The following is a 16,693-nucleotide window of genomic DNA, read 5'->3' as shown; positions in this document are numbered from 1 at the left end:
TACAAATCGACACAGGGGAAATCAACACAGGCTGCATTCTATCTACTAGACAATCAAGAGTTTAGAGCATGCGTGACCAACCTGGGTCTATGAAGTAAGCGGTGATGACAAACATGTCCCCATCGTCGTTCCACATGTGCATGATTTGGGGAGCGGGAACGTTGGCAGAGAGGTCAGTTTTGCGGGCCTGGGGAGAGAAAAACAAATATTTTCAGGAATCTATATCTTAATAAGATTACGTCTTTGGACTTAAAACAGCGCAAATTCAAGACTGTTTCGAGAAGTGATTTCAGATGACAATGTCGCAATGGCTGAGCAGTACCAGGGTGCATTTTACAAGCTGCGGAGCCAATGAACATTAAAAGAAGCCCCAATGAGGTTTAGACTAAAGTCTTCTGTTATGAGGACTGACAGTTCAGGCATTATTAACTTTAGGTCGACCCACCCCCATCTGAATACCAGCGATGTAGCCGTTCTTGTCGAACAGCAGCATGACCGCGGGGTCGTTGTCCTTGATGTAGCGGGATCCGCGGTAAAAATCTCCTAACAAACAAATGCGACAGAGTGTGAGACTTTGGATGGGTGCAAAGCAATTAACATAAACTCATAATTCCATCGGATGCCATAATACAGCTACACCAAATACACATTGTTATAGTGGCCTAAATATCTGAAGTGTACATACCTCAAGATTACTGGTGCCGCATTGGTACATGTCTTTAAATCACTAAATTCATGTATTTTTTATCATGTGGCGGAGTTGATCATTGTCCTATCCAATTTAGGAACATATTACAATTGTAAAATAAAACCTACAAATAATCTCTTATAATCAGGTAATACGTACCGTCGCAACTTGCGCCACGACTGAAGTCGACCCACCCGTCCGCCAGGGCGTCACTCTCCGTACGGGGGAGGGAGTCGAACACGGTCGAGCTGAACACCTGGTTCAAGCCCCACGTCACTGGCAAACCATGGGGAAAACCATCGTGTCATTTCTACAGCATGGCGCTATCCAGAGATGCAAGGATGGCTGAGCCCGAGCGGATAACAAAGCCGTGGCGGGAACTAAAGCTCGAGATCTGATGCTAGTGCGAGAGTGAGAAAAAAGAAGACTTAAGGGGACCGAAAGACTGCAAAGCATTTGGCAATTATCCGCAATGCCGATGGCGATATAAAGTCAGCAGACTGGTATTTCTTTATGATGAGACTATCCATCTTAACCGAATGAAGATGAAGTTCATAGCGTACATAGTTCGTGACTTTACCTTTGAGGTCATTCCACTCAGCATCTGCAGGGAAACAGGGGAATGTTGGGAGGTCAGAAGTCATAAAAAGATAGAATGTGTACATACTTTATCCATGATGTATGAAAAATGAAACGCCTGGTTCTAAAATGTTCTGAAATTCATCTTCAACGTGAAAGTAGACAGGGTTGGGGGAAAGTACACAAAATTACATAACCATTTACGACGTGTGGAACTTAAGCCATGTTGATTTGCTTATTTTACTACTACTACACAACATGGCGGAAACAAAGACAGGACAAGCCTGTGCCGTACCCTCAGAGAAGAGCCATCCCTCCACACAAACTAGGCTGAGAAGCGCCAATGCTACCACAGTCTTCATGATGATATGGGTCTTCTGTACTCTGCAGTCGGAGTGAACTGTCCTGGCCGGTGGGACAAATAGGCACAAAAAGCTAGTTTTAACTATGTTTCAGGGGTGCTCCGGAAGGGCGGTGGTTCCGACCGGTCGTCTGTGCTTGACATACGTCAAATACAAATTTTGTCAGCTGCATCTTTCTCACTGAAAAAGGCGATTTATCTTGAGTTTCAATCCATTTTGTCATGAAGATAAAGTTGTCAAAAGACAGATTTAGCCGCCGTTGTTTGCTTCAACGTATAATCATATGAAGTGTGTTCGGAAGTGTGCACAACCGGTGCAAAGACCTTTTCATCGCCATCAGTCTGCCCTTTTAATTCTTCTCAGAGAAGGTTGGAAGCAACGAACAGTGATAGCAATATGAAGACAGCAGTAGTTCTGACGCTTGTAGTCATGTATCAGTGTGTGTGTGTGTGGGGGGGGGGGTGCCTTTTCAGCAAAAGCATGCTTTTGTGTATGGCTGAAACATCTTCTTGATATCGTTAGAATTAGTTCGTTTTAATGCATTGGTATCATGGGCTTCAATCTGCTTAGTCACGCAGGTAAAGATGTTACGAGGCACATCCTTTATTTGATTCATCCGTTGTTGTTTACTTTTAAATTAATGTTTAATCACATGAATTGTGCGAAGCGTGCAGAACCGGTGCAAACAACGAGGCAAACATTATATGCGCACTAGTTCCAACCGTGTTCAGCCATCAGTCTGTTCTCGGTACAGTACTCGGAGAAGGTTGGCACCGAAGTCTCTGAAAGGGCGCGACAGCAAGAACATTGGCAACACTATGAAGACAACAGTAGTTTTGGCGCTCTTGAGTCTTGTATCCGTGGAGGGATGGCTTTTTAGCGAAGGTAGGTTTTCAAATTGATGTATTGTATCTGTATGGCTACATGGCAAAGGCTGCCAATTAAGGTAAACAGTTAATATGAAGGCTGTGACAATGGCAAAACAACTAAGCGCGATCGTGATCATATAAAAAAACGGGGTACTCAAATTAAAGATATACGTGCATTGAATAATACCGTATCGAAACATAATGAGCAAATAAGCTGATAGTATATAGAACGCGTATATATTAGTATAAGGGTGATAGACATCTATTCAGATCCATGTCAGGTCCGCTGACCGCTCAGATATGTGTGTTTTATCTCTCCCTTCAGATGCTGAGTGGAACGATCTAAGAGGTACCGCATAGTTTCTATTTCTACTCATGTCTCCTCCGAAACTGCAAACGTGAACTAAAATGCCAGATCCAACAGTTTTCTTGTAGTCGATCATTGCCAGACTTCTGGTACCGTATGTTACATTTATTTGGAACGCGTATGCGCGGGCTTTTCTTTCCCTTCTTCAAAAATTGTATATGCTAATAGAAGGTATGATTTATGCTTTATCTGGCCTTCTACGAAGTACAAACGAAGAAAAAAGAAAGGAAACTAGAACAAAGCCGTGACTTTCTTATTTCTTTCAGTGACGTGGGGCTTGAACCAGCTGTTCAGCTCGACCGTGTTCGACTCCCTCCCCCGTACGGAGAGTGACGCCCTGGCGGAGGGGTGGGTCGACTTCAGCCGTGGTGCCAAGTGTGATGGTAATGACCACCTGATTTTATTCACAGTAGTAGAATTATCGTCTCGTCAATCGGCATTCGAATTACATTTGGTGTGTAGATGAGGCTACACTAATATTCCCATAGAGATTCTGGTCTGGGAAAATAAGTATATGAGTAGGAGGAAAAGACAGGGACAGAGTGCAAAAGAAGACAACTTAATGAATGATAGCAAGGTGTTGGCTTTGCTGTGATAGTCTATAATCAAAGTGAATCTATTTTTCAGACAGCTTCTACCGCGGGTCCCGTTACATCAAGGACAACGACCCCGCGGTCATGCTGCTGTTCGACAAGAACGGCTACGTCGCTGGTATTCAGATGGGGGTGGGTGAGCTGAATAGACCCTTGTAGTGACGCATTTAAGTAATTTATATCCTTATCATGAACTTACGTGTTCGGTAATGTATCTAATATCGTTTTACGTTTAAGTATATCCATTCTCCAGGCACTTAAAGCCGAACTACCTGCCGACCTACCGTCTGACGCCATGAAGAACATGTGGAACGACGACGGTGACATGTACGTCATTACGGCCTACTTTGTAAACCCAGGTAAGAGACACGTCAGTATTAGGTTAACACAGGTCACAAGCTTCGCACGAGATAAGGATTCTCCAGAAGACCGGCCTTGTGTGTATGCCGTAGGTGGAATATCATGGTGGGTGAAAATGAATTCTAAATATATAGCGTACAAGATAACGTTACGTGAGCGCTAAAAATTGAGATAGCCACTACCCTCTCCTTTCTGTCGCCTTCCTCTGCCTCAGTGAATGGTGGACCACTCGTTATTTCCCCACAAATCGTAACAGGCGACGTTATAGGAAAGATGCAGTGAAAGATACGGTCTTCTTGTAGTGTCCAGCATTTATCTTTCTTAATTTAGCCACTGTCTGCACCGGCCGCTCGGAGGCGCTGTTTACTCTGGAGGGTACCGGCGAGGGTCTGTACATCCAGAACGGCCCCAACCCGCAGTATGACTACGATCTCATCCCTCGGGACGAGGCTGACATAGGCACGACTCTGTGGACCCAGGGAGAATGCTTCTACACCATGGGTACGGTTAACACTGTAAAATGGTGTTGACTTAAAGTAAAACGGAGAAGTGCAATTAGAAAGACACGTCCACGTCAATGCCGTATCAAACAGCGGTAAAAGTTTTGACGCCCAAGTATGTAGCTGAAAGATAGCAAATGTTTTTTGTAAGCTTAGAAATATAAAGTATCATATATATTCCCCATAACGTAATATATGAAACTATTCTCACTGGCAACAAGCAGTAACGAAACACCATTACTCAAGGCAGGGGAACAGATCTAGAGACAGTCGCTTTACTTAAGATGCATCAAGATTGATTAACAATATTCCCTTTCCGGTCCAACAGGCCAGCACTACTGGTACAACGTCACGGCGGACATGTCCTGTGAAGACTTCTTCCCAGTCTTCCTGCTGTACAACTCCGGCAGGCTGAACGGATTCGGCTGGAACATCAAAGCCTACCTGGGCAGTCCCCGCTACGAACACCCGACAACCGACGTACTTGACGTCAGTGCTTTTTGTCTAATTTCATTAGAATCCTTATATTATATATTTTCATGCCAATAACTTAATCACAATTCACAACTCGTTTGATTTCTGCGCATGAATATCAAAAGGCATCATAAGGTTTACTCTGCCTCTACGCTGTACACTTCTGCTGGCATCATTGTACAGCAATGCAGTACATAATCAAAACAGCCACAATAAGGTGCCATTTTTCTACAGATGTTCTTCAAGGTTATCCCGGAGTGTTTCTTTGCTGAAGCCGACCCCAGGGGAGCCACCACACAGCACATCTACATGGACAGTTCACCAAGCTTCAACTTCTGCTAGACAGCATTGTCCCGGGGTACATGTGACACCACAGCCTGACTGCAACCAACACACATAGGACCCTGCTTACGGCTCCTATCTGAAGAAGCACATAGCTAGCTTAGACATTCACATTACGGAAAACCATCAATTCCTACAGCTAACTACAGTCTGGATCCATTTCACCCATTTTCTTCTGTGGAACGTACATGGCCAAGGACTCTGTGCCTTATCAACACTAATCTTTGATGGTGTAGAAGCTATTCAAGCAATAAATTATTCACCATCCACAAAATGACATATATGGCTTCTTCTTGACTTCTTTTTACTCGATTGTATTGTTCTCCTATATTTTCACCGTAGCTACAAATAGCTTTCAATGACAAACATGCCATTAAACTTCATCTAATAACTAGAGTTCCACGAACACATACCTTTGCCAATAAACCAGGTTTGTTATGTATAATGATGTCTGTAGACATAAATGTGTTACTCATTATATTTTATCTTATATGCCTGGAGTTGGTTCATAACATTTTGCCATTGCTTATACAAATTAGATCCCTATTTACTTACTAATATTAGATTGTATCAAGCATCACTTAAGCTGTCAGCATACCAAAAATCATGATGACCCCGTCATCCCTTCTTGACTTATTCTCTCTCAAAGTAGGAAACTAAACCGGCTCCTGCAGTTCAAGAAAAGATGTTAGCGGACCCAAACATACACCTCTTACTCTCCGCCATCTTTCTCAGTTACATATGTGACAAGTTTGAAAGTCCTATCATGGAATGCAGTGGATTTATCAACTTTCTTCATTAATTATGCAAATTAGCTGTTAATTTGCATAACTAGTATCTCATTATGTAAGTTTTTACTTAGGCTATCTACATACCAAAAATCATGACGATCCGTTAACACGTTCATATTTTTCATTAATTATGCAAATGGTGCCGTCATTTGCATAATCAATATGCATTGATATTTTTCTCTTTCTCATCTATATATGTGACAAGTTTGAAAGTCCTATCATGAAATGCAGTGGATTTATAAACTTTCCTCATTAATTATGCAAATGAGTTGCTGATTTGCATAATTAGTATTTCATTATGTACATTGTTACTTGGGCTATCTACATACCAAAATCATGATGATCCATCAACACGTTCTCGACTTATTCTCATCCAAAGTTTGAAAGGAAATCGGCTACTGCAGTTCCAAACAAGTTCCAGAACACGAGATATAAAAAATTGAGGTTCTGCTGCAGTACCTTAGCAAGCCGCTAGGGGCCCCATTATCGAACCTTCGTTTTCGCGACCCCTACCCACCTACCAAATATTATTGGGATCCATCCAAGGCTTCTCGAGTTATGCTGTTAACACACACACACACAGACAGACTCACAAGCCCAAAACATAACCTTAGCCATTCTGGCAAAGGTAACTAAGACACCGATCTTGACATTCAAGTTCAAACGAGCAGGGTGTATCACAAGTTTCACAACAGTCTAACGGGGGCCTAAGATGCGCCCTGCCCTAAGATGCCCGGATTTTTTGCAGATCTTATTATGCATAAGTACGCCGTGTTTGATGCCACTGACTATGATGATTAGAAAGGTAAATAAACCAAGTCCAAACAAACAGCTGTTTTTTCCATTAAAAAATATGTACACGTATTCACTTCTCTTCTTTTTGAAGACAGAATTTTCACAACAATGTTGGTAGCGCCGAATCACTGTGGTCACCTGTTATTAGGGATTGGTGGCTCGTGTCCCTAAATATACAACCAGCACAAAACAGCCACACAACTGTCATACACATAAGAAATAAAGCTTCACAAAACACTACAAATATTGGCCTTCAAATGTTTGTTGAATAGAAGACCGGCCATAGAAAAACAACATAAGCATCACCGCCGTTGTTTTCCCCAGGGAGTGTGGCCCCGCAGGTGGCAGGCGAGCGAACGCCCAAATGATTTGTTACTCTAACAAATGATTCGAACAGTCTATAAATATGAAACTTCACAGAGTGATGTCGTATATGTTTCCCAATACGTACATACGTACTCCCAATACGTACACAGTCATTAGCAGCCACTCAGAGCAACTTAAACAGTGCTAATGACAGCTACTCTAAACAACACTGTTTCAGATGGTTGATCTTGTGATAAAATGTATCTAAAGGTAACACATAATGAAGGGACAAAGCATTAACATACACTTGTATTAGAGTGTGGACAATGTACGATATGGTATGAAAGAATTTGGCAAAACAAAACTCGCATCCAACAATTGTTGCCTTGCCAATTTCACTGTACAAGCATTTATTTTGTGCATGGGAAGATGACGTACAGCATCTTCTTACACTGGCCAGAGGTGATAGTCTTTAACTTCAAACAAGTGCACATATCACAGCAGGTGAAATGATAAATACATACCATATCCAGAATAGTGCAAAGCCTACCATATCTAGAAGTGACTCCCCTCTACTCAACCATGCAAATTTGATTAAGGAACCCTTATGAATGCATGATAGGCTATGTACAGTGGGAAAACTAAGTAGCAAGGATTTCAATGCATTCAACCAACGCATATCACATTTAACAACATCAGAATGTTAGAATACGACAACCACGGAACATCCACAACATTACATATGAGACGTGTACGCAATTCTCGGGTTAAACGACTAACGCCTGTAAAGTTACCCACCAGTTCATCCGCATGCAGATTCCCATGAAACGTTTGACCCTGATAATCCCCAGATGTAATATGTTCCACTGTTACATGTTTATCAGCTTTCTGGTAGTGGTTGTAGATCACTACTTAGTTGCTAGTAATTAACGGGACAGGGTAGTCCTGGCATGGACCGGTACAGGATCATCTCCGCCTTGCAAAAATCTGACGTCTGGCGGCACTTATCAGACATTTATGGATATCATACCTCAGTATTTTTATGAAATAGCTCAGATTCCTGAAAGTAGAGAGGTTCAAGAATGTATGATGGCGGACAGATTTGTCTGCAATTGTATCTTACAACGTGTATTGAAATATCGAGTCACAAGGCGTCGTTTCTGCCATAGAGTCATGGCGGGCTTTTGCGGCAGAAAGTAGAGCGCGAGCGCAGCGCTCCATCAGGAACTTGTCCACTCGATATTATAGTGCCCAGATGCTCTACCATGAGTTTCTATCCGGCTGATCAAGTCATGGTCTAATTTTCACCACCAAAAACAAGAATGCAACGTACACTAGTCACGCTGTCACGACTATTTGTTTGTTTGTATTTTCTGCGACCTAGAACCTTTGAATGTTTTAGTCGCAAATTTTCATATCTTTCATGTAGCTTTTCTTTCCCTGCGCTTGTTTGCATGATACTTGACACTCCTAACGTCATCTATCCATTGTCCTCGTGACAAAAATGAAAATACAGACTTTCACTGGCAAATATCTTTATTTGTTTCTGAAGTAACACATGGAGAGCTAACGCATAATCTATTGGATAATGTGATGATGTACTGACCTGTAGCCATAGAAGCCGTTCTGACACAAATATCATATCTTTGTCGAAAGGTATGGTGACAGGTAGTGTTGATCAAAGGGCTATTTCGTGGGTTTTAGACTGGGGTTGACGATCTTACAAGAAGTCACGTCCTCCTGTTGTACGCTTTCTCTACACAAGTCAAAATACGTATATATGTCACAGGAGAGATGTCGATCTGAAGCGACCCTATTGTGGTAGTCTTAAGTGAACATTGTAGACACAAGTAGGCTTGTGTGTAGCTGTTAATGAGTTAATTAGTAGGTTTGCATTAATACTAAATAAAATCATTGTTTATCAAAAAAAGGATTGCTGTTTCCTATATCTTAGTATCATTTGAGTTTGGATCGGAGCTGGTCCCAACTCCGATCGGGGTCTCTCCTAGTAGAATCGCCGATTCTCCTAGGAGAGATCCCGATCGCAGTCTGTTTCCAATATCTTAGCATCATTTGAGTTTGGATCGGAGTTGGCCCTAGGAGAGACCCCGATCGCAATCTATACTAGTAGAATCGTCGGTTCTCCTAGGAGAGACCCCGATCAGAGTTGGCCCTAGGACCAGCTCCGATCGAGATCTCTCATAGGAGAATCGACGATCCTACTGGATCGACATCTCTCCTGTGACATATATAAGCACATGTACGGAGAGGAGATCGTCTTGAAGATTTCGCAGGGCGACCATGTGTTATTTTGAGAAAAATTATGACTAATAACGGAATTCATGCTTGTGTGCAGCCCAGACAGATGTGTTGTAGACGTGATACGCCGCAGGACTTCAGATATCTGTTGTGTCTAACAGAAGTTGAAGCTGGGGGAATCGTCCAGGTAGATGTGCTGGGTGGTCAGTCCACGCTGGGCGTGCTGTACGAAACAGGCTGGGGTGTCCTGGAAGAACATCTACGGCAGAAAAAATTAAAACCCATTTAATCAAGGGGCAAAGCTAGTTGTGCTTATTAGTAGGTGATAAAAGCATCACAGACAAACAAGCGATTGCAACGAATAAGTCAGATTAGTGCACTTTTGACGCTTTAGGTCGCATATATGACAGCCATATCTAGGTCAGCTGTAGAAGAAGTAGGGTATCATAAACCACTCACACTCAGTGAATCTACAGCTGGCTTCTCGTAGCGGTTGCTGGTCAGGTCGGCATTGATGTTCCAGCCGAATCCGTTCAGCCTGCCGGAGTTGTACAGCAGGAAGACAGGGAAGAAGTCTTCACAGTCCATGTCGGCGGAAGTGTCGTACCAGTAGTGCTGGCCTGCGTAAGGGAGCAAGTCCAGTCTATTAGGTTTTCAAGAGACATTTTAGTCACATTGTTATTGAGCTTTACGACCAGGCCTCATCAAACACACAAGTTACAACATCAATGATTTTGTCAACTTTTTGTCATCCTGTTTCCAGATCTATGGTAAAATATCCCAGCGTACCCATGGTGTAGAAGCAGCCGCCCTTGGTCCAGAGGGTCGTGGCCAGATTATCCTCGTCCCTGGGGATCAGCTCGTAGTCGGTCTCAGGGTTGGTACCGGTCTGCAGGTACAGACCCACGCCGGTACCCTCCAGGGTGAAGGTTGCGTCCGAACGGCCGGTGCAGACAGATGCTGACAGCAGGAAAACGTGAGGAATTGAAGACTAGAAAAGTACTTTGAAACAGTACAAATCGACACAGGGGAAACAAGAGTTCGAAGCCCTCATACCTCCATGAAATATTTTGATTATGCAAATGACTTTCACATTTACATCATTTATGCTTGCTTATGTGCACCTTTCAGCAACTTACACAGGTCACAGTGTTGAATCATTTACTACACGTACTAAGAAGAATTGGGACACTTTCGAATTAATTATGCAAATTTGGGACTTATTTGCATGATTAGTATCTGCTTAACTTCCGCCTGCCACAAACTACTATTATGTAACATGTATTTGAGTCCTATATTGGAAAATACTGTAAATATAGATTTTCCTCATTAAGTATGCAAATTAAGTCCAAATTTGCATAATTTGCACTTCATTGTGTACATCTCTGCCACAGGTACCTGCATACCAAATATCATGGAAATCCATCATTCCTACGTTCTATTATGCTCCTTGGAAGATTCTGACAAAAATGCTTCTGCAGTTCCAGAGCAAGCTGCTAGGAGGCCCAAACATACACCACTTCTTCCTTACATCAAAAGCTATCTGCCACCAAGAAATCAAGACCATAGCATGTCCAGGTAAAAAGATACAAAAAAAAAAGAAGTTTTGCTGCAGTACCAAGGTCACACACCAGGGGGTCTAAAATTGATCTTGACCTTTGTACCAAACCCTACCCACATACCAAATATCATCGTAGTCCATCGAGAGGTTCTCAAGTTATGATGTCCACAAATATCCGGAAACACAAACACACACACAGACAGATAGATACACTCAAAACTATACCTCCATTTTTCATGGAGGTAATCAACCACAGACTGCATTCTGTCTACGAGACAATCAAAATTAAGCCATCATGCGTGACCAACCTGGGTCTATGAAGTAGGCGGTGATCACCAACATGTCACCATCGTCGTTCCACATGTTCATGATTTGGGGAGCGGGAATGTTGGCAGAGAGTTCGTTTTTGCGGGCCTGTGGAGAGTTATAAAAAAACAACAAAAATTTTCAGGAGTCTATATCTCTAATAAGATTACGTATTTGGACTTAAGACTGGAAATTCAAGACAGGTTGAGTTTTGAGAAGTGATTTCAGATGACAATGTCGCCATGGCTGAGCAGTACCAGGGTGCATTTTACAAGCTGCGGAGTAATTCAACATTAAAAGAAACCCTTAATGAGGTTTAGACTAAAGTCTTCTGTTATGAGGACTGACAGTTTAGACATTGTTGGAAAACTTTAGGTCGACCCACCCCCATCTGGATACCAGCGATGTAGCCGTTCTTGTCGAACAGCAGCATGACCGCGGGGTCGTTGTCCTTGATGTAGCGGGACCCGCGGTAAAAATCTCCTAAAAAACAAATGCGAGTGTGAGATTTGGGATGGGTGGAAAGCAATTAACACAGACTCACAATTCCATCGGATGCCATAATACAGCCACGCCAAATAAACATTGCTATAGTGGCCTAAATATCTGAAGTGTACATACCTCAGGATTACTAGTGCCGCATTGGTACATGTCTTTAAATCACTAAATTCATGTATTTGTTATCATGTGGCGGTCTTATGCCACCCGGTGGAATTATATGAGAGTTGATCACTGTCCTATCTAATTTAGGAACATATTGCAATTGTAAAATAAAACCTACAAATAATCTCTTATAGTCAGGTAATACGTACCGTCGCAACTTGCGCCATGGCTGAAGTCGACCCACCCCTCCGCCAGGGCGTCACTCTCCGTACGGGGGAGGGAGTCGAACACGGTCGAGCTGAACACCTGGTTCAAACCCCATGTCACTGGTAAGGAAAACCATCGTGTTATTTCTACAACATGGCTATCAGGGCGCTATCAAAAGATGCAAGGAAAACTGAGCTCGAGAGAAGAAATAAGCCGTGACGGCCGCGGGAACTAAAGCTTGAGGCCCAATAATACGCCAGAGCGAGTGTGCATCATGAGACACAATATAGGGTCGAAAGTGGTCGATGACTGCACAGCAGATGGTAAGTACATCCACAATGTTGATGGCGACGTAAAAGCACAATCTCGAATTTCTTTCCAATGAGACTATCTATTTATCATAACTGAATGAAAGCATCGAAAGACGTTAATAACATCGTTTGTAACTTTACCTTTGAGGTCGTTCCACTCAGCATCTGCAGGGGAAACAGGAGAATGTCGAGAAGTCATAAGGAAGGCAGAAAATGTACATACATTATCCATGTCTGTAGGGTTGAAAATCAAATGTCTGGTCCTAAAATGTTCTGAAATTTATCTTCGACTTAAAGAACTGGACCAAAACGAATGGCATAGAGGTGGCTTCCGTAAATGTAGAAAGGGTTGGACATAGAAAAGTGCACACAATTACATAGACATTTACGATATTGTTGAATTTATGTAGAAATACATCTGCGCCGAATGTGTTAATGTCTTTTTCATTCTTGTATGAACAGTAGCCTAATGACAATTTTCTTGCATACACACAAATAAAGACAGAACAAGACAATGCCGTACCCTCACTAAAGAGCCATCCTTCCACACAGACAAGGCTGAGAAGCGTCAATGCTACCACAGTCTTCATGCTGATGTTGGTCCTATAAGCAGCAGGAGTGTACTGTCGTGTCCTGGTCGGTGGGCGAAGTGGTGGTAATGCGTCAATTGTGCATTTATAAACTCTGTGACACAAAGTGCTGATGTTCGAGGGATGGTCCGGAAGATGGGTGGGTCGGACCGGTTGTGTGTGGTTAACATTACGTCAAATACAAATGTTCTCAGCTGCATCTTTCTCACTGAAAAAGGCGAATTATCTTTGATCTGCTTAGTCCTACAGATAACAATAATATGAGGGACATTTTATTTGGGTCAGCCACTCTTAAGCTTGTTGGTTTCAATGCTTTTATTGTATTGGCCCCGATGGGGCATGGATATGCAATCATTGTCACATAGAAAACTGCGATACCAAAAGATACACGCATTGGATACTAGTAATTGAAACACATGTACCTGCAGATACAAGGGTGATCAAAGTATGTTGTCAGACATGTATATCCATGTCAGGTCAACTGACCGCTCAGGTATTTTATTTCTCTCTTCAGATGCCGAGTGGAACAATCTAAAGGGTACCTTAAATTCTCCAAGATCGTGAAGTTTGATCCGAGATCCGACAGTTTGCTTACAGTCGGTCACTGCCGTGTGTTACCCCTATCTGGAACACGTATGCGCAGGCTTTTCCTTCCCATCTTCAAAAATTGTAATACTAGTAATAGACTGTATGATTTGAGCTACCGCAGTCTTTTATGTTATCAAGATTGCGCTTCGTTGTTTTGTCCTTGTCACAACCTTCTTATTGAAGATTCCAGAGATGCCAGTGTCAGCTATTGGTTAAAGCGTGCCTTCGCTAAAAAGCAACCCTTCGACTCAGGTGTTGTCTTCCTTGTGCTGCCATCTTAGTTGCTGCAGCCCCCTTTCACAGACCACTTACTGACCTTCTCTGAGTACTGTACGCAGAACAAACTCATCGCTGTAAAAAAAAGAAGTCGGTCCTAGTGTGTATATCATGTTTGCCTTGTAGTTTGCATTTATTGTCCTCGCTTCGCACACCGTTCATGTGGCTAAACATTCAAGACAATACAAATGGCTGAATCAAATAAAGGATGTGACTCGTAACATCTCTATCTTCAGGACTAAGAAGATTGAAACCCAAAAATACCTCGCCCCTTTCAGTGAGAAAGATGCAGCTGAGAACATTTGCATTTGACGTTATGTTAGAAGATAGATTTTACAACAGTTTAGTACCAGACGTTTAATTTTTGACCCTACACATATGGATGATGTATTTACATTTCTGTCTTCTGAACGACCTCAAAGGTAAAGTTACGAACGTTGCTATGAAGTTGTTCGATTGGTTAAGGTAGAAAGTCTCGTTCTAAAAAAAAATTTGTCTGTTGGCTGTACGTTAATCACGTCGCCATCAACATTGCGGATATTAATATAATGATAACTTAATTTCACAATAATTGAACAAGGTACAAAGTATCTACTGGTACATAATTACAGCTCCATAAGGCGAGTCTACCTAATACAAGAGTGTAAGGGATAAGAATGGGCTTTTACAATTATAGGAGAACTTAATGACGCCTAGATAGTCTTTAATATATCTTCCTATGTATACCATGCAGGGGTTGTCACATGTCATTATGTACTTAGTTTGCTATTCAAGTCCATTGTGATTTGTACTCCGCAAATTTCTAGGAAATAATGAAGAAAAGGAGAACAATGAACTAACGCCTACAGCTTCCGTTTATTTACCCACCAGTTCATCCACACGCAGATTCGAAATTCCCATGAAACATTTGACTCTGATAATCTCCTGAGGTAATATGTTTTATGGTTACATAATCAGCCTTCTTGTCATGGTTACAGATCACTAGTATATATATGTCTAGTTGCAAAAAAACGTAATTAACGGGACGTGACAGGCCAGTCCCGGCATGGGCTAGCATCATTCTCCGTCCTGCAGCATGAACCAACCTGACGTCTGGCGGCGCGTATAAGACATTTATGGATATTATACTATATTGGTTTAGTGTTTTTTATGAAATAACTCGGATTCGTGAAAGTAGAGAGGTTCAAGAATGTATGATGGCGGACATATTTATCTGCAATTGTATCTTACAACGTGTATTGAAATATCGAGTCACAAGGCGTCGTTTCTGACATAGAGTCATGGCGGGCTTTTGTGACAGAAAGTAGAGCGCCAGGAAATTGTCCAGTCGATATTGGAGTGCCCAGATGCTCTACCATGAGTTTCTATCCGGCTGATCAAGTCATGGTCTAATTTTCACCACCAAAAACAAGAATGCAACGTAGTCACGCTGTCACGACTATTTGTTTGTTTGTATTTTCTGCGACCGATAACCTTTGAATGTTATAGTCGCAAATTTTCATATCTTTCATGTAGCTTTTTCTTTCCCTGCGCTTGTTCGATGTTACTTGACACTCCTAACGTCATCTATCCATTGTCCTCGTGACAAAAATGAAAATACAGACTTTCACTGGCAAATATCTTTATTTGTTTCTGACGAAACACATGGAGAGCTAACGCATGATCTGTGGGATAATGTGCTGATGTACTGACCTGTAGGCATAGAAGCCGTTCTGACACAAATATCATATCTTTGTCGAAAGGTATGGCGACACGCAGTGTTGATCAAAGGACTATTTCGTGGGTTTTAGACTGGGGTTGACGATCTTACAAGTAGTCACGTTCTCCTGTTTTACTCTTCAAGATACGTATATAATAAGCACATGTACGGAGAGGAGATGTGTAGATATAGGCACATTTGCAGAAAGGAGATCGTCTTGAAGATCACACTGAAGTATTCTGTATGGCGAGCATGTGTTATTTCAATGAAAAGTATGACTAACGGTAGTTATATTTGTGTGCAGCCCAGGTAGATGTGTTGTAGATGTGATACTTCCAGGACGTCATGTTGTGTCTAACAGAAGTTAAAGCTGGGATGTTCGTCCATGTAGATATGCATGGTGGACAGGCCACGCTGGACCTGTTGCTCGAAACAGGCTGGTGTGTCCTGGAAAAACGCCTGCAGCAGAGAAATTAACAACTCGTTAGGGGAAGGGAAAAACTAGTTGTGCTTTCTGATAGGTGATAAATGCATGGCAGACTGACAAGCAAGGAACTAGACAGATAAGAACCATAAGTATTAAGTACACTTTGACTCTCCAGGTCTCAGATCTATATGACAGCCATATCTAAATCAGCTGTAAAAGAGGTAGGGTATCATAAACCACTCACACTCAGTGAGTCTGCTGCTGGCCTCTCGTAGCGGGAGCTGTCCAGGTTGGCATTGATGTTCCAGCCGAATCCGTTCAGCCTGCCGGAGTTGTACAGCAGGAAGACTGGGAAGAAGTCATCACAGTCCATGTCGACGCTAGTGTCGTACCAGTAGTGCTGGCCTGCGGAGAAAAGGACAGACTTGGATAGGAACATTTCCACCTAAATGTGGACTTCTTCTACATCATAGCTTGCATGGGCAAGGCTTTATTATTGGTCATCGACCGAAAATCGGATGGCGTAAGCCCGCCAGTCGGGCAAGTCCCGTTTCTTTGCGAATGTTGACTTTCTTTGACCAAGTTTCTGTTTCTGCTATTGTGGCTCCTGCGGTAGCATATGGACATGGTTAACAACACAATTTCTTCTTCTATGCATTCAGCTGTCCGTGCCCATTGATTGCGCTCCACCATTGCCTTTTTGCGAAGAAGATTTTGTTTTACACAGTCCGCGTGCAAGAGGGGCTCTTTATCATAGATATATACCCAGGAGATTACTTGCGGCCTCAGTCAATGTGGCAGGGTCGCTTTTAGTGAAAATACGCGGGAACCTCTGTCGAC

The 16,693-nt window shown here is 42.5% G+C and overlaps 4 protein-coding genes across 4 annotated transcripts in view; 1 reads left to right on the top strand and 3 right to left on the bottom strand.

Annotated features, from left to right (window-relative positions):
* LOC118414138 overlaps positions 1-1,720 on the bottom strand; it is a gene marked incomplete in the record, with an annotated part of 2,991 nt that extends 1,271 nt beyond the window's left edge. Inside the window, 5 exon segments of the mRNA XM_035817959.1 lie at positions 82-187; positions 446-543; positions 848-964; positions 1,269-1,292; positions 1,563-1,720. Coding sequence (XP_035673852.1) covers positions 82-187; positions 446-543; positions 848-964; positions 1,269-1,292; positions 1,563-1,629 — 412 coding nt within the window.
* A 610-nt stretch (positions 1,721-2,330) lies between these two features.
* On the top strand, positions 2,331-5,411 carry LOC118414135. The gene is made up of 8 exons (XM_035817956.1): positions 2,331-2,514; positions 2,824-2,847; positions 3,132-3,248; positions 3,493-3,590; positions 3,712-3,817; positions 4,149-4,319; positions 4,647-4,807; positions 5,027-5,411. The coding sequence occupies exons 1-8, from the start codon at positions 2,334-2,336 to the stop codon at positions 5,132-5,134; spliced, it is 966 nt and encodes a 321-aa protein (XP_035673849.1). The 5' UTR covers positions 2,331-2,333; the 3' UTR covers positions 5,135-5,411.
* A 3,931-nt stretch (positions 5,412-9,342) lies between these two features.
* On the bottom strand, positions 9,343-12,949 carry LOC118414136. The gene is made up of 8 exons (XM_035817957.1): positions 12,797-12,949; positions 12,415-12,438; positions 11,965-12,081; positions 11,538-11,635; positions 11,155-11,260; positions 10,075-10,245; positions 9,745-9,905; positions 9,343-9,544 (listed from the first exon to the last, which is right to left on the bottom strand). The coding sequence occupies exons 1-8, from the start codon at positions 12,861-12,863 to the stop codon at positions 9,440-9,442; spliced, it is 849 nt and encodes a 282-aa protein (XP_035673850.1). The 5' UTR covers positions 12,864-12,949; the 3' UTR covers positions 9,343-9,439.
* Positions 12,950-15,331: 2,382 nt separating this feature from the next.
* LOC118414137 overlaps positions 15,332-16,693 on the bottom strand; it is a 3,903-nt gene continuing 2,541 nt past the window's right edge. The window contains exons 7-8 of the mRNA XM_035817958.1: positions 16,098-16,258; positions 15,332-15,885 (exon numbers count right to left, since the gene is read on the bottom strand). Coding sequence (XP_035673851.1) covers positions 15,781-15,885; positions 16,098-16,258 — 266 coding nt within the window. The 3' untranslated portion in view covers positions 15,332-15,780. The remainder of the gene's footprint in view (positions 15,886-16,097; positions 16,259-16,693) is intronic.

This window comes from Branchiostoma floridae, chromosome 4 (assembly GCF_000003815.2).
Source record: "Branchiostoma floridae strain S238N-H82 chromosome 4, Bfl_VNyyK, whole genome shotgun sequence".
NCBI lineage: Eukaryota > Metazoa > Chordata > Leptocardii > Amphioxiformes > Branchiostomatidae > Branchiostoma > Branchiostoma floridae.
The sequence above is the reverse complement of the archived record's forward strand: the minus strand, read 5'-3'. Positions and strand labels throughout refer to the sequence as shown.